General features: G+C 38.4%; 1 protein-coding gene across 2 annotated transcripts in view; it reads right to left on the bottom strand.

Annotated features, from left to right (window-relative positions):
- Positions 1-22,462, bottom strand: part of FMN2 (formin 2) — a 393,129-nt gene that overhangs the window by 170,673 nt on the left and 199,994 nt on the right. For both annotated transcript variants that reach the window (XM_027046367.2, XM_053209733.1), the window contains exon 9: positions 215-276. In XM_027046367.2, coding sequence (XP_026902168.2) covers positions 215-276 — 62 coding nt within the window. The remainder of the gene's footprint in view (positions 1-214; positions 277-22,462) is intronic.

Here is a 22,462-nt window from a genome sequence, read left to right as displayed (position 1 = left end):
ATGCTTTGAACCACAATCCGTGAAATTATGAGGCCATACATTTGTCCAGTAAGTTTCCTAGAAAGTATTTTAGCAAACTGATACTTTAGTAAATTCAGTGCACCCAGATAAAATTTTCTTAAAGGACATTAAAGCAATGAGTCTAGATGTGCATATTGGCAAGTATTGTGTATGTATTATATACTCACACATAAAATTCCTTCTATTTACTCACATTCTCATAGAGAGCTTGAAGGGTCTCCAGATCAACCACAGAATTGTCCAAGTTCACAACAGCTGTGGGGGGGGAAAAAAGACAAAAGAACATAAATTGCCATAAGCCAGCTGTGAAAAGATATCTGATCATCTTGGACAACACTGACCACCTCCAGAACAGTGGTCTAACTTCAGTGCACCCACTTACCCACTACTAAGACTGTGCCCAAGGAATTTCAATGGGTGCAGGGGTAAAGTGTTAAGGCTTTCATTTGTCTTTCAAATACAAAATCCCATGAATATGACACGCAGTCTGTCTCTCAAGGCCCAACTGCATGAATTTGAAAACTTTGCTTAATACTAGAAAAACAGGCAAATCACACCTGTTACTGCCACATCCTATTTTGTGAGATAAATGCTCATATCTGCCAATTTACCTAGACTTATGACAAAAGTTAAATCAAATCACTGAACTGAAGGACTTAATATAAAAATGATGGATGCATTTCTCATTATAATTCTTTAAATTGTTATAATAAAAGGATAATTCTTTGATTATGGTATTTATGTTAGCACAAATGCACCCTTAAAAATCAATTCTTAATGTGCAAACTACCCATGTTTATACAAGGAAGAAGGGGAATTGATAATAGGAAACGGGGAATATGTTCCTAAATGCATTTCTTTTGGTCTGAGAAGCATGCTGGATTATGGAGTCGGTATGTTTTATAATTCAGTTTGGGCAAATTCAGATTAATCAAAAGCATTCTGTATTACCTACATATATATATTAGCTAGAAATGATGTGAATTTCCCCTGATCAGATCTATGCCAAGTAGCCAATGAAGCTCCTCTGGGGTTAAAGGTTTCTGGGAGAAAAATCACAAAGTGGATAATCACAAATTGGTTAGATTTATTTTGATAATTGAGGCATTTTACAGTGTCTTTTCTCTCAAAGCCTAAAGTATATGAGACATTTTCTAGTGGATTCTGGCAAAATCCCAAGAAAGAATTTAAAAAGACAAGTGGGAAATTGAAGCATATGATGGATGAGAAATCTAACCAAGACAATTTAGCATTTCTATTTGGAGCTGGGAACAGAGCCCAGATTTGCCAACAGAGATCACAGTAAGTAGAATATGATACTTCCATCCTAATAATATTCCACTATCTCCATTTCCAAAAAATTATGTCTCAAATATCTATCGAAGAATTTGATTAAAATTCTCAGACAAATCTTTTCACTCCTTAGACCACATAAGACAAACATATCACAATCTGTTTAATGACTCAAAGTAGTAAAAACATAGCCAGCTAACTTTGACTCTATTTCAGAAGTTAATTAAAAGGGATTAACAAATGATTTTTACTGGAGGTAATATGGCTATAATGTAACAAAATACATAAAATCCAAATAAAGATAGCAAATTCATGTATGGAATTACCCCCCTTTGGATTTGTGCAGTCTAGCCCTTAAAGAAAGTCTTACAGTGAATCCAAAGGTCTCTGACTTTGGAATTCATTAGATAATAATCCAGTATTTCAACATTCCTCTGGTGATACAGCAAAAGATTGATAGGAAAACAATGAAAGAAATGCTGTTGGTCAACTTAGTATAAGATTTCATTCTCAGAATAATGTAAAGACACAATAAAATCATTGATACTCAAGTCAAAATTCATAAAAGATACAATTGTCCTCTGAGTTCATGCTGGTTTTAAAACATGTTGTTCCTATACGTGTTCCCCACATGAAATTTTGCTTAGATATATACACTGAAGTTTCTCATCTGTTTACCTCACGCAATGTCAGGTACTGAAGAATATCTTAATAAATACCATGTGGACCTAACCATAAGTATATGGTCCTAAGCAAGTCCTCAAAAGTTCCTAACCCATGAAACTTCACTTTTTAGTCATCCTCAAGGAAATTTCCGTGGAAGAAAACACTGTTACTATTTTTCCACACAATTTTCACTTAGTTGGCTTTACACTTGAGAGACGCTAACACAATCTGATGGGAATTGCAGTTTTGAGGGAACAATATAGTCATGCTTGTGTGGTTGGATATTAGAGATTCGATACAGGCAGATGAATGGATTCTGACTGGCGTTCTAGAAGGGAAATAAAGGCAAAAGATGTAATTTGGGAAAGGTTAAGAGTACTGGAGGTGCTATATTTACTCAATCTAAAAAGCAAATTTTAACATTTCAGAAATCAAGAATCAGACTAAAATCATATCTTTCTAAGTATTTAGTGCTGTCATCTAGCGCTAGAGCGAAATCTTAAAATCTGTGATTAGGTACGTTGTGTATTTTCAACTGATAAAATTCTAAAAACAAGGAAATGAAACAAAGCATTTACTCATGTAGCCAATAAATGTAGTGTCCTTATCATTCAGGGACCATAATACCTTATTACACTGGTTAACAGTTACTTCGGTAACAATGATTTGAAATTGGAGCTATTTGGACGTGCTTGATTACTCGGCCTCGAAAGGCTGCAGAAAACTGGTTTTGTGCAGAGAACACTGCAATCAGATTTCTAGGTATGGACATGCTAAGGAATTTTGAAATAGAAATAGGAAAGATAGAAATAGAAATGGAAATGGAAATAAATAGAAATGGAATTAGAAATACAGGTTTTAAGGTGGCAAAACATTCAAGAAAAAGCGCCTCGCAAATCCCCTGACTCCATGTGCAAAATTTCAGCCTTCTTTGAGAGGAAAACACCTTTTTTGAGATTGTGTCTAGGTGATAGTTCCTCTATTCCCCCAAAAGGGAAAGCTATTTTTATGGGATGGTTTATGGATGTGGAAGGAACACGGAACATAGAACTTAACTGGGTTTCAATTTAAATTTTTCTTCACTGCTACATTATTTCAAGTAAGTTACTTGACGAGTTTTAGTTTCTTTATGGAGGACAGGGATAAGGGTAAAAGAAAATAATAGAAAATATTAGCAAGATTTGGGGTCTCATGGGGACCAAAGGCAGGAACAAGTAAAAGAATCTGGCATGTTGTTGGTTAACGTTATTTCCCTCTTCAAGTTCTCACCAAAGTTCCACTCTTCTGGCTTTAATAAGCTTTATTATCTAACCCAAAGGTAAACAACTTTCTTTTTTTCCTACTTGTGTTTTGTGCCCTCATGTGCCAAAAATAAAAATTCCACCTGCATCTATTAAGGGTTCCACTCTCATATGAATGATGAATTATTACAACTACATGACAGCCTGGCTTACAGCTATTGGGTATCGTTCATCATGCTGTCTTTTTTACTTGACATTTAAATTATTAGGCATGAGACTAAGATTTCACAGCATAAATAAACCCCAAATTTGGAAGGATATTCAGTGATAAATCTTTAATTCAGATTACTTTATTCTCTAATATTCTATTAGGTGCTAATATTTGGCTTAAGATTAGAAGCCAAATATTTCACACTCATTCCCTACTCTTTGCTCTAAGACTTCCAGGAGCAGCCATCATTGTCTGGGACTCATCCCCTTTCCCACCCAGCCATTCCCCCGTAGGTCTACCAAGCAGTTTTAATTGCTTTCCCACACAATATATATAGATAAATGTTACTTTGAATTTGGCCAAGAAGCATCTGTTTTGTTTCTATGTAGAAAGATACAAGGGCTAAGACGGTGTTGAGAGGATATTCTGGCCTTTTTTGCATATTACAAGATTATCAACTTATTTGTAAAACACGCTGACTTTCCAGGATTAGAACATATGGAGGTTTTTAACACTCTCTTTAAAAAACCTATAAATGGTCATGTGTTAATAATCACTCCAGACCAAAATGGATAGCATTTTAATTTTTAAGCCTAAACTTTTATAAAATGTCCAAGATATGATAATGAAGTAGAAGAACTTGGTACTCTTTCTGGCTTTTCTATCAACGGGCTGTGTATCATTGATCAAGACACTAAGCTTCTCTGAGATTTTATCAAGTGGGATAATAACTTGTGTCTGTAGAATATATTTATTATGTGGAGAATATAAGCAATTTTATAGTAAGAAGGCTAATCCAAGAAGCCATGGAATAATTTATGTAATTAATTTTAAAATGTATTATCTGTCAACACATTGGTTAGAAACTGGAGATTGAGCTGGGAATGTGTTAGATTAAAATTAGGTTCAGGATTAAACTTTTGCTTTCAATAATCAGAAGCGGAGACCATAGCTCTTTCCTTAATGAACTCCACTGGTATACACTCACTGAGTGAGTATACACTGAGATCCAATGCACTTCGCATTAAAACATGCTGTTACAAAACAAAGAGTGAAATAGCCTATTTTAGATCTCAGTCAATTTAACGTAAGGTATTAAAAATGTATCAAAAGGGGCACCTGGGTGGCTCAGTTGGTTAAGCACCTGACTCTTGATTTTGGCGCAGGTTTTGATCTCACAGTTCATGAGTTCAAGCCCTACATCAAGCTCTAAGCTGACATTGGGGAGACTGCTTTATATTTTATCTCTCCCCCTCCTTCTTTGTCCCTCCTCCTCTCCCTCTCTCTCAAAATAAATACATAAACATTAAAAATGTATCAAAATAAACTATGCTAACAAAAAATCTATTTCCTTTTGTTTCTAAGATACTGCATTACATAAAAAGAATTCTAGACCTATCATGGGAAATGGCTGTATGCTGGGCACATGACATTGTACACACATACACACAAACAGGTGACAGTCATAGGCCCATATCACATTCCCTAGACACTGCTATTAACACCTATTTGCCTTCTTCAACACCAGAAATGTGGTACATGTTGCTTATTCTAACTTACTATGATGTTAAATCACTCGGACTACAGTGAAATAAAACATGTATGTCTGAATTTTTGCATAATAACAAGAACCCAGTCTCTGTGCTTCTAACCAAAAAAAAAAAAAAAAGTACACAAAAGGGAAAGGACTATATTTTAAGAGTTTCTGTTAAAAGAAACTCATGTAAAACAAAAGTTCACAAAACATTAATTATTAGCCAAATTTGTAAATGTGTCATATATTTTGAGCAGCCAGATAAAGTAGTTCACTTCTTGGTGAAATTCTATATGATGCAATTACTCCTACTGAATGCAATATTTTAAGCCATGGAACACTGTTAGTACCTGCTTTACTCCAGTCTGTATTTTAAGCTGGGATCTCCCCAATGGGATAGGACTAGAGCAGCCTCAGGACTGCTTTTGGTGGCCCCTTCCCTCCACCAGCCCTGAACTCCAGTCACTGTGGTTTCCTGCCTTAATCCCTCCCTCTCACATGACCTGCTAAACTAGGGGTGGAAGCCCCCAAAAGTAGAAAACCTCATGGTGTTTATTATCAAGAGGCTTTATTAGTCATCCATTTCTGCACAGCAAATTACACTAAAGCTTAGTCGGGGCTTAAAACATATTATCATATTATCAACTAACATATTATCTGTGCCTCAGAAATTCAGGTACAGTTTTAGCTGGGTACCTTTGCCTCGAGATTTCTCCCAAGACTTCAGTCATGGTGTTGGCTGGGGCTGAGATCTTCTATGAAGACTCTGTAGGGGGATCCATTCCCAAGATCATGTGGTCGTTTGCAGGATTCAGTTCCTCAGACTGAGGGCTTCAGCTCCTCACTGGTTATTGGCTGAAACTGTGGCTGTGGGCCTCAGTTTCTGGCCAGATGTCTCTCTCTATAGGTAAGCTCGCAATAAGACAACAGGGTGAAGGAAGTTCACTTCCTTCAGAGTGATCTAGAGGGGGCACGCAAGATAAGGCCACCTTCTCTTTGCAACCCAATCTTAGAAGTAACATCCCGCCATCTCCATTACATTCCATTCATTAGGAGTCTCTAGGTCCAGCCCCCACACAAGGGATCAAGATTATACAAGTGCATGAATACCAGGAGATGGAGATCTTTGGAGGCCATCTGATAGGCTGCCCACCATACCAGGTTGCTAACTCTAGTTCTTTTTTCCTTGGATTTCAGATGTCAGCTTACGGTTCTCTATTATTCTCCACCATGTATTAATTATAACAGTGTTTTTGTTTTTCTATTAGGCTTTCTAAGAACACACAGGACATGCGGAGCCATCATGATTCACCAGAAAAAAGAAATGCACTAGAAGAAAGCTGACTTCTCATACAGGCATAATCTATCAAATCAGCTAAGCCTCCTAGTCTCATTGATAATGTTTATATGAGGCATGATATACAGACATACAGAAACATGAGATAATGTTGACAGGCATTTCCCTGTACCATAGATGATCACGCCTAATTTATTGTGAACTTCACAAAATATAGAAGAACCTAATACATACGAGGCTTGGGAAAAAATCTTCTTTGAATGTCAAAAGGTTGAAATAGGTTGAGGTTAGTAATTCCTGAAACTTAACTCTACCTTTAACTTGACCGGACAAACTGAATATTCCTTGAGCTCACCCTGATTGCCCTTTTGTAAACAAATAACTTCACTCTAGATGACTTCATACTGCAAAAAGATAAAATAATAATATGGGATGTCATATCATTATTTGACAAATGTCAGTGGAAGGCAGTGGAATACACCACTTATTACTATCTGTGTAACATACGGTATCTCAATTTGCTTCGAATCGGCAAAATAGACCTAATGAAAGCACCCACCCTATAGGATTCTTGCAGGAGATTATTCAAATAAATCACTCAGAGGCAGTGCCATGCCTGTAGCAAACACTCAGAAAATGTTGGTTGTGTTTATTGTTATTATGGACCCTTTAACGTTCCTACAAGAAAACTATTTTACTAACATCTTTCCAAATCAGTATTTTGATTGAGAGATTTTAGAGAAAGTAGGTTGAAAACATTCTCAGCAAAAGGAAAAAAATCATAGTTCCACTTGTACAGATAGTAATACAGGAGACTAAACACGTCTCACCCACAGGGAAACCATCAACACTGATTTTGGTTAAGGTATATGGGAAGGGAGCAGAGTCAGCAGGAAGCTTAAACACACAATAAGTGCAAATCAGCCTGTATTTACAGTTCATGCCCTCTTCTCACTGACATAGTAAGAAAGAGTATAAGGGCTTAGAGAAACCATCTTTTTACCCCATTTGGAATTGAGAAGCCACAGGAAAAGCTAAGATGAAGTTAGCCTTGCAAATTGCTGAGAAGCAAAGCAAAGACCTCTGTTCAAGTAGAAACTCATCTGAAATAAGAGATCAGAAGCATCTCTCATTTAAAATGGTTCCAAGCTGTCATCATGTCCTAGCCACTGGGAAGCAAAATTTTCTGAGATCTCTTTAAGGAATTGCAAGTAACTAGTCATTACACTTTAATATCAGGAAAAAGGACACATGTGAAGACACATTTCTACCTCTCTGTACATTTCAGTGAAATAAAAAATTTCACCTTTGGGAGGAAGTAGAGACCAAACAGGGGAGGGAAACACACACACACACACACATACACACAGAAGACTCCTCCATATCTTCCTAAGGTATTCCAATACCCACTGTCCTCACATTCTTCTCTACCCTAGCTTCTTAATCCCACCCCCTCAAGCTTTTGCTCTGATTATTGAGTCGTCAGTAATTTCAATCCTGTGAAATCCAAATGCACATTCCTCAATCTCAGCAGCATTTGACACAGTGAATAATTCCTTTCTCCAGATACACATGCTTAATCTGGCTTCCAGAATGCCACTCTCTTCTTCCTCCTACTCATAATGCTCCCCACTCTTCATTCTCCTTAGCTGGCTCCTTCTCTCTCCAGCCTTTTATTATTGAAGGATCCTAGGGCTTGACCCTTTTACCTCTTCCTAACCATCTACATTCCTATTCTTGGTGATCTCTTATAGTCTCATGGTGGATTTGAAACATTTTCCTCTCTAGCCTCCAACCTCCTTCTTGAACCTTCCCCTTGTAGAAACAACAGTCTACTCAGCATGCTCGCCTGGAACTCTAAAGGTAGACCTACTGTGCCCACACTCTCCCCTCTCTCACATGATGGAGACCCATCTGCTGGTCGGGCTATCCTTAACTCCTTTTGCTCACATTCCACAGCCAGTACATCATAAATCCTCATGGTTTTACATTCCAAATACATGCAGATATGATTTCATTTCATCATTGTCATTGCTACCACCCTGTTCCCAGACACTCCCAACTACTGCCTGGATTACTGCCACACCCTCCAAACTGGAAACATAAAGTGGTTCTCCAAACATAAAAACATGGTAACATCATAGAAACATTCAATAGAAGGTATGGGAAATAAATGAGAGAGTATTTCCCAAAAGTATATCAAAAAGAGGAGAAAACATTAAGAACATCAGACCAATTCAGGATGGCCAACATCCCAATAATAGGAGTTTTAGAGAAAATAATCAGTTTTGACCAGTTCCCAAGACTAGATCCCACATACTCCCTTCTGACCATATACAGCACCTGGCTCATATGCTAACACAGCCAGAAGTCCTGCCCTGGGTGATCCCTGTGTTCACAAAATGCATTCATGAGATCGCCTGCTCCACCAAAAGCATTTTTAACTTCAGGGACTCTGAAACTAGAAGACAGACCATAACTTGGAAACTTTCTCAGCTTATTTTCTCTTTTAAGTCTTTACCTAATAACAGAAACATTTCCCTTTTCTTACGCAACTAAACTTAAGGTTTTTAGGTAACTATTTTGAGGAATACTTCTATAGGTGGGTGAAGAAGTACAAGAGTGATTAACACAAACTGAGTACAGTTGGTAAAGGGAAAGATATTTCTAAAAAGAGTATCTGAATCCTGGTAGAATTAAAGAGGAATAATAGCTGAATTCCAAACCCTTTGCTGTCTTAGGAATGAAAATGAAAGACACGGGGCCTAAATGAGAGGAAAAAACGTCATTCATCGTGTTGGTTTATAACTTAGTCCTCCTCGCCCCCTGCTTCAAAGTTTGGCTCATTTTATACTATTCTAGGCAGTAATGTCAGCCATTTAGTTAGAGTATAACAAAGACGTCTGAAATATGAATATATTCTTGACAATCTGCCATTTGATAATATGGCAAAAGTGCTAAATACATTTGCACTCATTAAAAACTTTTCAACCGTAAAAAGAATATCTGAGTAAATAAGGACTTAAACAAAGTGGAGATAGGTTGGCATTGACTCAGAAAGTTTTTAAAAAGCTTACAGACAATAAAAAGTTTTTTATGGTCTTTAAATACCTATTCCTTATGTGGAAAAACAGCTGCCATAACTCCATCTATCACTTTCACATTCCAGGCAAAATGGAGGAAAAACGTAAGCGGCAAGAAAGTATGTGCGATGCCTGTTAAGTGTGAATCCTTAGCAAATTTCTACTTCTGTCTCACTGGCCAGAATTGTTTCCAATGGTTACCTAGAACAGAGGGGAAGCTGAAAAGTGTGGACAGTGTGGATAAACCACTATCTCTAACAAAATAGCAATTTCAAGCTGCAGCCTAAGTAATCTCTGAAACACACCCTAGGTACCATGGCTCATAACGACATCTCACATCTCTGACCTCTTGATTGAGCCCTTTAACATAAATACAAATCACCTGATATATTTCAGATGCTCCTTTTGTACAGAATTTTGTGCTCTGTCCCTCCAAGGAGATTTTAAATAGCCTGATAGGATCTTGCCTTAAATACATCATACACTCATGCCAGAGTGTTCCACAAACAGTAGAAAACTAAAAAAGCGTATAATGTGAAAAACAAAATCATTACGGAACCTTCAGAAAGAAGCCATACTAGCTGACCTTAAGAAAGAGACACTATCAACCACGTATCTGTGTTATCGGTCCCATCAATCCATGAAGGGAGCAACACTTGAGAAAGCAAAAGCCAAATACTGGCAGAGGCAGTGGGATCTGTTGCAAACAATGTAAGCAAAGCCATCTGCATGACAATGAAGGAAGAAACTGAGACATAAAAAGGAAAAGAAAGATATTTGAAGAGGAAGCAGCTTCCTCTCCCTCCTTCATATCTACAGTCTGTGGGGGATGCAAATGGTCAGTTTTTACTCATTCAGTAATTTCTAACACTGCTCTATTTGTCCTGCCAGGAAGATATAAAAAGGAAAACAAAAGGGAAAAAAAAAAACATTTTGGCAGCAATGCCTAGAATTATTAACCTCACGTTTTTATTTGAAATTCACTAAAGCATAGAAACCTTTGGTAAGTTATCGCTGTGCACTCTGACGACAATGGAGCAAGAATCCTCCATAAGGAAATACTGATGCGGTAACTCCCAACTAAAAATCCTCACATCTGGGGAGTTACTTAAAACACTGTTAAAATGTATTACTTAGCAAAAAAATTCCTAATGACGCAGTGAAGCAATTTTAAAGATTTTTTTTTTTTTGGTTTTGCTTGGCTTAGTTAAAATCAAACATAACCAAAATTTTTTTAAAAACTAACATTTTTTCATAGAGCAAGATATTTGGCACCATATTCACCTAAACTTCACACTTGATAAGAATATGAAATGATAATGTAGCATTTCCATTGTTCACACATCCAACCATCATACATGTTTGAGCACGTGGGCTTGTCCCACACGGACATTCCCACACTGTGGGGAACTTGCCAGAAGACATGTTGCCACAAATTTTTAACATACACATGAAACACACAAATTCTTTTTTTTTTTTAATTTTTTTTTAATTTTTTTTTAACGTTTATTTATTTTTTGGGACAGAGAGAGACAGAGCATGAACGGGGGAGGGGCAGAGAGAGGGAGACACAGAATCGGAAACAGGCTCCAGGCCCTGAGCCATCAGCCCAGAGCCCGACGCGGGGCTCGAGCTCACGGACCGCGAGATCGTGACCTGAGTCGAAGTCGGCCGCTCAACCGACTGAGCCACACAAGCGCCCCGAAACACACAAATTCTTGAATAATATTTCAAGGAATTCTGGATTATCTAAGGACCATAATAAATTTAACAACAAATACATCAATAGCATTCTTTTAAAGATTCCAAATTAAAACAGTGACACTCCATTCCTTTTCCATTTGTAAGACTTCTAAATTTTGCTATGGCCCCTTCCATTCAAATCCCTGGTTAATATATTAACATATTTATTGAGAAGTTCTAATTTACCCAAATAATTACTCTTGATTTTTTTCTAAAATTTCTTGAAACCTTAAACCTCAGTGCTTTGGATTCACACAAACCCGGATTAAAAACATGGATATGTGGGGGCGCCTGGGTGGCTCAGTTGGTTAAGTGTCTGACTCTCACAGTTCATGAGCTCGAGCCCCGTGTCAGCCTCTGTGCTGACAGCTCAAAGCCTGGAGCCTGCTTCGGATTTTGTGTCTCCCTGTCTCTCTGCCCCTCTCCCGCGTGCACTTTGTCTCTCTCTCTCTCTCTCTCAAAAATAAACATAAAAAAAATTTTTAAAAAAAACACGGATCTGTGACTAGGTAGTGTGTGTCCCTTGGGAGATCCTTGATAAGTTGAGTCTCAGTTTATTCATATGTGAAATGGGTATATAATGATGTTAACACCTCCCTCAAATGGTTATTGTCAAGATAAGAGGTGGATCACAGTCCTTGCCATAGTGGGCACCCAAAAATGGAAGACTCTTAGCTCTCTCTAAATGTCTGAATATCATATATACCTTTATACATACAATTGCTCTTATACAAGAATATAAATTAGAAAATGAAGATATGTATTTTATATTATTGTTTGGACCTTAAAAATAAAAGAAAGGCATCACATCAGAACCCCAACTGTACATCCAGTTGGGCTCACTCTCAGATGTGCGAGAGGCTGAGTGCGAGTATGTGAAGATGTACTTAAAGACCAGTGGGGACACAGGTTATTTCCAAACCAGCAGGCAGTGTATAAAATACTCTATGGTCAAGAAATGCACAGAAGTTAATACTATCTGTGAGGTAGTTTTAAAAATGACATTGAGTGACATCATGACATGTTTACTGCTTGTCACTTATAAATAAATTGCCAATTAAACAGTGTGACATTGAAAGGGAACCATTTAACTATAAATAAAAATATATTCACTTCACAAACATACTTTCAGATATCAGCAACTGATTAAATCATTATAAAATATTTGTATTTATCTGCAAAGTAAATAGCATCTTCCTGAAAACATCATTTATTCATTTATGGAATAAATATCCATAGTGTTCTAACTCCAGGACAGGTAGCCTTCTCAGCCCTGGGGACCTGGTGGTGGTAAACCTCAGACACACTTCCTGCCCTTGTAGGGTGTGCATTAGCAATTAAATTGATATGTGCCTTAGAAGGGAAGAAAATAGCATTTTTATAATATCCTATTAATTTAGAATACATAGCCATTTATACTACCTTCTCTTTTCAGGCAGTTTAACCTGGTAGGGATTTGTTGTAAGGTACAGACAATAAAATGTCAGAATTCTACAGATTTTTGTACTTAGGCTACATAAAGAAAGGCTTTCCTGCTGGAAAAAAAAAAACAAAAAAACAAAAAACAAATCTGATACCCAATCCACCACTGGTACCTCTCAAGCATACTTGCTTATACAAAGTTAATGACATGAGTTACTGATTAAGTCAGTAGGCTTCATACACCTATGGGCCTTGTTTATAAGAGCCACACAAGTTAAATTGTTAGAGAGCAAATGCATTTTGTTTGACTCAGTATGTCGCCTTCTTGTCTAGGCAGGGGGAAAAACGGATACCAACACTGTAATCCTTTTGGAATAAAATCTTTAAATGCAAACATGATTGCCATGGTAGACTGTTTAATCTAGTGATATTGTATTTCATTTCTGTTTTTGAAGAGGTTTGTTGATTTGACCATACTGGGTACAACTCAAGGCTTATCTCAACTGTTTAGATAAGATTTATTTGACTTTGGCAGGTGACAAAATCTAGGGTGTGGAATAAAAAAGAAAGAAAGAAAGAAAGACTAGCATGTTCCCAGATAGTGTTTATTTTAAGCACAGTGTATAGATGAGCATACATAGTTTCAAACAACGCACTGTACTTTGTGTAAAAGATCCACTGTCTGTTGAATGTTTTCCGTAAACCAGCACTGCAAAATGTCCTTTATTGGGCATAACGGACTTCACCTTCTTGCTTAGGTAAACATTTATGCTCTTGTAAAATAGAGCTTAGTGAGTCTCCCTGGAAATAGGACCCTAACTCTGTCCACATTTTGCCACTGTTTCCTAACACATACTGTAAAGGGGGAACACTGCTAAGTTTTATTTTGAATGCATGCATATACATTGCTCCAAAAGTACACAATCTATCAGAAATTTAAAATGCCTTGTGCCAAAATAACTTTCACACAGATAACAGTCATACTTTTTTCGGGGTAATTCTTCACAAACATGTCTGATTTCAAAAGGAACCCCGAAGAGAAAGCCTGAACTTACAAACATAAAGATTATAATTGTGGTTTAAAAATCATTTTTAAAGAAATTTACTTAAACATGCACTTACATAGCTTCCTCAGTAAATATTAACATTTATATATTGGCAGACATGTTGAGGAAGGAAAAGAAACCAAGAAGTTTAGCCACTGAAAATTAAAGATCTATCAAAAAATAAAGAAAACTTAGTTGTGAACATATACGACTGAGAATATGAGAGCTTGCATACCAAGACATGACACGTTATGGTAATTCCTTTCATTGTACCACAGAGATGACTTTGACTAACAACTTGTCTCATGACTGTTTTGCCAAAAAACTTGAGAAAAAAACATCTAAAGAATACACATGATACTTAAGTTCCCTTAAGAATCATTTTGTGGTTTACTTCGTTCAACATGCAGTTAATACGTGCAAAAATGTAATGCACTAGTTTATGTGTGTGTTCAGTCATTTCTGCCATTTGTTCAGTTAATGAAAGTTCTTCTTTCTTCTCTCTTAATGTGTGTGTGTGTGTGTGTGTGTGTGTGTGTGTGTGTGTGTGTGGATTAGTGTAATCTTTCATTGCTGGGAATGAGAGATCAGTTAAATATGGGGAGGAGTTCCAAATATGCTGATTACTCTGATGTGCTTTTAATGAATAAAAGTCGCTTCTAAGTAAAACAGAAACCTTTCAAACGCAACCACCTCCGTTCTAATTCATCCCCTTAGACTTTTGAGCCTTAATTAAACTTTAGTAGTTGTCTGGTGAATGGAAAGGCCACTGTTGGAGGAATTTTGCTCCTTCTATCTGCTATTCTGTCATCATACTGCCCACTCCCTAGGGTTCAGAAGTGACCACCAGATGCTCAGCATCCTGCCTTGACAAAGGGGACTATTTGTCCCCGCTTCTTCTTCATTGTTTTATTTTTTCAGTTTTCATGTTTTCTTTTTTTGTTTAAATATAATTTACTGTCAAATTGGCTTACATACACCACCCAGTGCTCATCCCAACAAGTGCCCTCCTCAGTGCCGATCACCCATTCTCCCCCTCTCCCCCATCCCCCATTCCCCATCAACCGCCTTCATTATTTTTTTAATTTGTTTTTAATGTTTATTCACCTTTGAGACAGAGAGACACAGAGGGTGAGCAGGGGAGGGGCAGAGAGAGAGGGAGACAGAATCCAAAGCAGGCTCCAGGCTCTGAGCTGTCAGCGCAGAGCCCAATGCAGGGCTCGAACTCACGAACCGCGAGATCGTGACCTGAACCGAAGTTGGAGCCACCCAGACGCCTCTCCTTCATTATTTTATTTATTTTTTAATATAATTTATGCTTCATTATTTTAAATATCCAGTGACTTCTAGCACTTCTGCAACTAGGATGCCTCCCAAATGTGGATTTGAGTAAGATGCATGTATCCTTTTCTTCTCATCGTTTACTAAGAAATTATTTAATTAAAGAAGGCTATTTTTATGACCAGAGCTTCCTGACATCGCTTGATGACTGGCAGTATGCACAAATAGTAAAACAGAGGGTGAGCGTTACTATTTAGAACAGCTTTCAATGGAGTCCACTGGCTTTGACTGACCAAGAGAACATTTTTCCACCATCACAAAAATTTGCTAATATATTTTCCTTAAGTATTCCTATACATAAATAATCCCATAAAACCTTCAACCATTAAAACAATGCAGACTTCAAATTTCACAATTCCCACACACAAAGCTTCTTTTGTATTTTTGTCTGTTCCTTGCGTTCAAGGTGTATAGAGCCCATCTGAACGTATCTGCGTAGGGGAAATGGTTGCTGGTGGCTAAAACACTTTGCCAAAATACTTGAACATACTCTCAGCTGAAATCATGAACCTTCTTGTTCAAGAAAAACAATTTCCTATTCCTCGAATTCCCGGAGAATATCACACCTCCTCCTCTCTTCTAAGTGAGGAAATTGGAGAGTAGGTGTATTCATCCTCACTAGCCAGGCTGCCACAAAGGAAAACTCATCCTATCTTGCAGGATTCCTTTCTGGCACAGAATAAAAGAGTTAGAGATTGAGACTGAAAGTTAACTCCCCAGACTACATCATATTTCAACAATTTAAGCCTTTTACTAAGTATTCTGAAATTACTACTCGAGGGCATATCACAGATGCTAGAAAACTGATGTCATTTCCTTGTGACACCCAGACCTTTTGCTACGTGCAGCTGATGACGGGAAGATTTCATTCCAGAGATTATGGCTGAGATAAGGTCGACTGACCCTCTGATGCTAGTTTCCACTCTTCCGCTGCAGTGACTCCAGGACCCCCAAACGTCTCTCTGCATAGTTGCAAGTTACGCTTAAAACAGGGCACTGAACAACCAACATGAGCACACACATATTGTAACTGGAATTCACTTCAAAACATAGCAGAGCCTGTTAGAATTTAAATGAATATTTGGGTTTCATTTAAGTGAACCCATACTCCTAAATTTGTGTTTTCTGCCAAACATCTAAGTCATCCAAATGCCTTAACTCAGTTAAATAAGGTAATGTTAGCAGGTCCATGTACTTAATGTTGAGTGAAATGTAATCTTCTTTTTTTTAATTTTTTTTTAACGTTTTTATTTATTTTTGAGACAGAGAGAGACAGAGCATGAATGGGGGAGGGGCAGAGAGAGAAGGAGACACAGAATCGGAAGCAGGCTACAGGCACTGAGCCATCAGCCCAGAGCCCAACTCAGGGCTCGAACTCACAGACCGTGAGATCGTGACCTGAGCCGAAGTCGGATGCTTAACCGACTGAGCCACCCAGGTGCCCCTAATCTTTTTTTTTTTAATGTGTGAAAAGTTTATTGATACGGCTTTGAAATTCCAAACTGCAAATAACTATAAGGAAACTACTATTTGTTGAATATTTTTTATTGTTTAAAATTTACATCCAAATTAGCATATAGTGAAGCAATGATTTCAGGAGTAGATTCCTTAATGCCCCTGACCCATTTAGCCCATCCCCCCTCCCTCAACCCCTCCAGTAACCCTCAGTTTGTTCTCCATATTTATAAGTCTCTTCTGTTTTGTCCGCCTCCCTGTTTTTATATTATTTTTGTTTCCCTTCCCTTATGTTCATCTGTTTCGTCTCTTAAAGTCCTCATATGAGTGAAGTCATATTTTTTTAATGTTTATTTATGTTTGAGAGACAGAGAGACAGAGTGTGATCGGGGCGGGGGGGGGGCGGGGCGCAGAGAGAGAGGGAGACACAGGATCTGAAGCAGGGTCCAGGCTGTGAGCTGTCAGCACAGAGCCCAATGCGGGGCTCGAACCCACGAACTGTGAGATCATGGCCTGAGCCGAAGTTGGACGCTTAATCGACTGAGCCACCCAGGTGCCCCTAGTTTTGGTGTAGTATTAAGAATAATGTCCACCAGGGGCACCTGGGTGGCTCAGCCCATTAAACATTGGACTCTTGATTTTGGCTCGGGTCATAATCTCACAGTTCCTGAGTTTGAGCCTTGCATTGGGCTCTGTGCAGTTAGCACGAAGGCTGCTTGGGATTCTCTCTCTCTTCCTCAAGCTCTCTGACCCTCCCCCACTCACATGCATTCATTCTCTCTCTCTCTCTCAATAATAAGTAAACTTTAAAACAAAAGAATAATAGCCACCATAATCTGAAAGACTAATACCTCTTTCCAGCTGCATTATCTGTGTGAAGACAGATTTTCTTCACACATTTCAAGCAAAACAACATATAGCAACTGAATAAAATGCAAAAGCAGATAGGAGAATCTGGCTGTCTATCAAACTGGACCATGAAGAGATTTTCAAAAGTGTAAAACAATTTTTATTGAGGCATAATATTTATGAAACACATTTCCATTCTCCATTAATTAAAACTTTTTAAAGGAAGAAATACATGACATAAATGCATCAAAATATAGCAGTCTAAAAGCATGGAAGCTAATAGGTCTAAAACAGATTGATTACAAAATTTTGAATTTTCAAATGAAAAATGCTAAGAATGAAATTTCTTTCCAAAGGAAATAATTAATATCAACATGGAGATCATAAATTACTCAATTCGTATTCCCTTAAATGGCTGTTATCACAAATTTTCAACGTTATCCAATAGTCCACTAAAGAGTAATCAAATTTGTTTGTATTTAATGACTAATATTTTGTCTACTGCATAAGTCCATTTTCTTGGTGAACAAAATTTGATGCACAAATGAGGGAAAATAAAGAGAGCTTGGGCATTCTGCCCCATTTCCAGACAGAACCAATAAAAATATATAATATGCTAAACATAAATATATTTCTCTTTGCTCTTCATTCTCCACTTGATCTGATTCCTAGCCCATCTACAATACTCTAAGCAATGTCACATTAGATTCAAGTAGGATATAATCCTGAAGGTTTGTGAAAACTCACTTATTTTCAGTAAACTGAGTGGCTCAGTATAGCCTATGCCTTGAGGACCATGATGGCAAATGATGTCTAGTTTGGAGAAGCAACATAAACACTGATGCCTGCCTCAGAAAATTCTTGCATCTTCCATCAACAATGCTAATTGCTCATTTTCCTTTTGCTGAGGTGAAACTAGGTGTTAATGATTTCAGTTAAGTTACCTGAAGTACAAGTTTATATAACACCCAAGGTGAGTTCAAAGTTTTCTCTTGTCAGTCTCACCAGGACCCATGATCCATTGAGTCCCCTCCCATTATTTTGTCCCTTACATGCCTCCTTTATGTCCTAACACACACTTTAAACCATAGACCATTATTTATACCCACCCTACATGCATATGCCCTTTAACTCCTGCCTCCCCCGAGGTGTCTCAGTAAAATGGCAAAACCTCAACATTTGTTAAAACCACTCTTAACACACTGTACATGAGCATGCCTCACAGATGAATATGACTGCCAGAAACATGAACCATCCTTAAATTTAGGGCCACTAACCTCAAATGGGTCCTGTACTCTTATCTTGTGGTCATACTATAATTTCCTACTCTGCCACTCTGGTAAAGAACCCTCTCCATTCTCCTCAAACCTCCAACACCACCTTCAACCTTCTGGTTCTCAGTTGATGACCTTGCTCTTCTCTGAGCAAATAAAAACAGTTAAGAAAGAACTCCCAGAAGTCCCAAAACTATGAGCCTCAATGAATCTGTGCTGGGTACTCTTCCCCTTCTAGTCTTCCTATGGATGATCTGTCAGTGTCCAACTAAAGTCAACCCTTGTACTTGGCACTGGTTGCCTTCCTCCCCCTCCTCAGGGGCATCAGTCTAGCAGTGACCACTGTCTCCTATACATTCATTTCTTCCATTCCTAAAGGACCATTCACATGACTAACAAACATGTTATACTTTCTCTCAAGTCATCAAAGACTCTAATACAAGCCTTCTCCAAATCGCTCTCTTTCCATCCTCTCATAAAAGGAAGGCTCTGGCCTCCACCACTTTGCCCACCTGTTGTCAGGATCCCCAACAACCACTACTTAATTTGGTCTATCAGCAACATCTGACAGAGTTCTCGTTTCCTTTGCTTGGTTTCAAGACAAAACACTCTCTTGGTCTTCCGTCTACCTCAACTGGCAATTTCTTCTCAGTATTTGTTGGTTCCTCCTCCTCTCTCTGCATCCTCTTACTGCTGAACTCCAAGGCTCATACTTGGATTTCCATTCTACGCCATCTACACTTACATCCATCATTAAGATGCTAATGAATCCCATGCTGTGTCGCCAGTCCAAAATTCTCTAAATCTGAACTTATGATGCCAAATGTACAACACCTCTACTCACATGTCTAAGAGGAATCTTAAACATGGCATGTCTCAAGTGGAACTCCTGATCTTCCCTTCTCAAACTACCCTTTCTGCAATTTTCCTCATCTCAGAAAACAGCAAATAAATCCTTGTATTAACTAAGGCCAAAAATCCTAGAGTCCTCACTCTTTCTCAGAGTCTACATCTAATCCATAAGCAAATCCTGTTACCTCTACCTTCAAAAAATATTCTGAATCTGACTACATCTCACACCTCTACTGTCATTACTCGGGAACGAGTCACCATTGTCTTGCATCTGAATTACTATTATAGCTTTCTTCTGGTCCTCCTGCCAAACCCCCTTGACTTCTCCCTGCCTTGTGCCCCCCCATTATTTACCAAGGACATCTCAAACTTCTCTCCCCCTTGATCACTCTCCCTAGGATCACCCAGCAACTTGCTGATCCTTTAGTGTTCCAGGTTATTAGCACCACAAGACTGTCACACTTGACTGCTTCTCCTTGCAACAAGCTCTTCCCTATGATTTGTATGGGGTTCTTTTTCTTGCACCCTTCAGATTTCAAGTCCTCACTGAGGCTCTCCCTGACTTCTCCCTTGCCTTCTACTCTGTGCTCTTTCCGTTCCCTGCTTTTGTTTATTTCCTCAATGGCACGTATCACCATTTGACATATCATACATTTTGCTTTATATATTTATAAATTGTTTTCTTCCCTACTGGAATTCAAGTTCCACACAGCCATTTGTTGTTTTGGCTTTTTTGTTCTCATTTTTGTATCCCAGTGCCAGGAATGGAGCTTGGCACAAACTAAATACTCAGTAAATATCTGAGTAAGTGAATGATTAAATATGGGAAGAAATAAGGAAAGGAAGGCAAACAGAAATAGTAGGAATGAATGAATCAAGATCCCCCTGATATAACTGTCGATGCTGAGATCTTTATGGTAAGAACCAATGGTTATAACAGCATAATTGGCCACTCTAATACACTTAGCACTTATATGAAAATATGTTGCTAAGGTGATTATAGCCTCCGAATGCATTCTTCTCTTTATCCCTTTAATTGGTACAGGAATTGGGCATATAGACACACGCTCCACTCTGCAGCTTTCTCTAGCAAAGCACATCTGAGTATCACCTAAAGCACAGAACAGAAGACCGGACAGGAAGTGATAACGGAAGGAATTTTAAAGCAAATCCTACAGGATCCGTTAAGTAACTTCTTTGCATCCTTCATGACAGCCTTTTTCTATGTTCCTTGATTCTACCTTCCCTCCCTCCACTCCCCCCTACAAACACACGCGATAAGAATGTGTGCTCTAGCTGTATGACACTACATTAGAGTGCTGTAAATAGCAATGATAGTTGCTAGCCAGTAGACTGGTTTTGTAGTTATGAACCATGGAGGGAAAAAAAAAAATCATGTGCCATTTCCTCCAGCTTAAGTCACCGATACAATTCCTAACACTTGAGACTTCTTAGGAAGTACGGCACAGGGCTTCAGAGCACAGACTTTGCAACCAGACCACCTATGATTAAACCACAGCCCCCCCCCACACACACACACACCTGCTGCTTAACTTTCTTTTGCCTCTCTGCCTCAGTTTTTTGGCCCTGAGATGGGGATAGTAACACCACCTACCTCACAGAGTCATTGCAAACCCTACAGCAACGACTTTGCATGCTGGCTATTATTATTATTATCAGCAATTGTACATCCCAAAACTTAGAATCACAAATTTTAGAATTAAAAGAAAATTGGCAGATAATCTATTTAAACATCATGTTCAATTTAGAATTCTCTTCACAACAATTTAATTCATAAGGACTTCATACTGTTCAGTAACAACAACAGGCAAGCATCCTCCTAAATTCCACCATTTACTTGAAGGAGGCTGGGATTATTCCGCAGCGGCTCAAGCAAGGAGAAATCATGGCCTTACAATCTATCATGGAAGTGACAAAGTCCACATGGGGAATTCCGAGTTGTTTTCCATTGCAAGCCCTCCTGTACTATTTGATTTCTTGATCGCACGTAAATAATAACTGTTTGGAACTGTTTAATAAATTTTATAGCATATTCAGAAGTGTTTGGATGAAAACTGCTTCCAGGGAAGTAGTATTCTTGTATTCATGTTTGATTGTGAGGAGGGAGGTAAGATAGTCATCAGCATGAAATACCATTACTGTAGTCATGCTCAAAGACAACAGCGCATCACATAACTTTGTAAACCGTTTTACCCAATGTCTCAGCACACAGCGCTTATGGGGAATAGCCATGAGATTATTGCTAGAATGTACCTAGTAGGAATAGGACACAGGTAGCTCCTAAGGGAACTGTGGAAAGTGCCAATCACTCTTTACTTTCCTCATCTCTAGTACTCTCAAGATGCTCAGTTCATCTGAGAGGATAAAGGCCAGAAAGCATCTTAAGGACGGCCGCTTTGGGTTACTGAAAAAGCACGTGTCAAAACACATAGAATTTTAAATAAGTCAATTTTAAAGTACACACGGGATTCCAGTTATCAAAAGGGGGTTTCCCTTTCCCCAAATAATAGTCCAAATCCCCACCCCTCTCAAGGACGGTGCAAACGGAATATTTTGCAAAAACTGCACCTTTAACACACAGTGGGCCAAGGGTCAAAGTTGGTGTGATTAATTATGCACTCAGTGTCTGTGCTCAAATTTGGGCTCCACCTCCACGCACCCCCCATTTGGTCCTGGGCAATTCCTTTAACAATCACCCGACGATTGTGAAGAGCAGATGGAGCATTACATGGGCAAACATCCTGAGCTGAGCTGCAGTGGGCTATATCTGCAGGCTTCATGGAGCTTATGTGGGAGGGAGGGTTGGGAGGTGGTGGAGGGGGGCAGAAAAAACAAACACACAAACACCAATACATAATCAAATACTAAGTGCAATGAAGGAAAAGAATACCCACATCAAAGCTCACAGTTTCAGAACAGCCTCAAGTATTGTGTTTCTCCTTCCCATAAAAGCGTAATCAAAAAGCCCAATTGTGGAACAATGTCATAAAAAATATAAGCTAAGTACAACCCAGGTTTTTTCTGAGGCTGTAATAAAAACTTATAATCCATTTTCCCTTGATTTAATAATCTATGTGTGACTTAAAATGATGTAGGAGGTCTTTCTTTTTACA

Source organism: Acinonyx jubatus, chromosome E4 (genome assembly GCF_027475565.1).
Source record: "Acinonyx jubatus isolate Ajub_Pintada_27869175 chromosome E4, VMU_Ajub_asm_v1.0, whole genome shotgun sequence".
In the NCBI taxonomy this organism is placed as follows: domain Eukaryota; kingdom Metazoa; phylum Chordata; class Mammalia; order Carnivora; family Felidae; genus Acinonyx; species Acinonyx jubatus.
The sequence above is the reverse complement of the archived record's forward strand: the minus strand, read 5'-3'. Positions and strand labels throughout refer to the sequence as shown.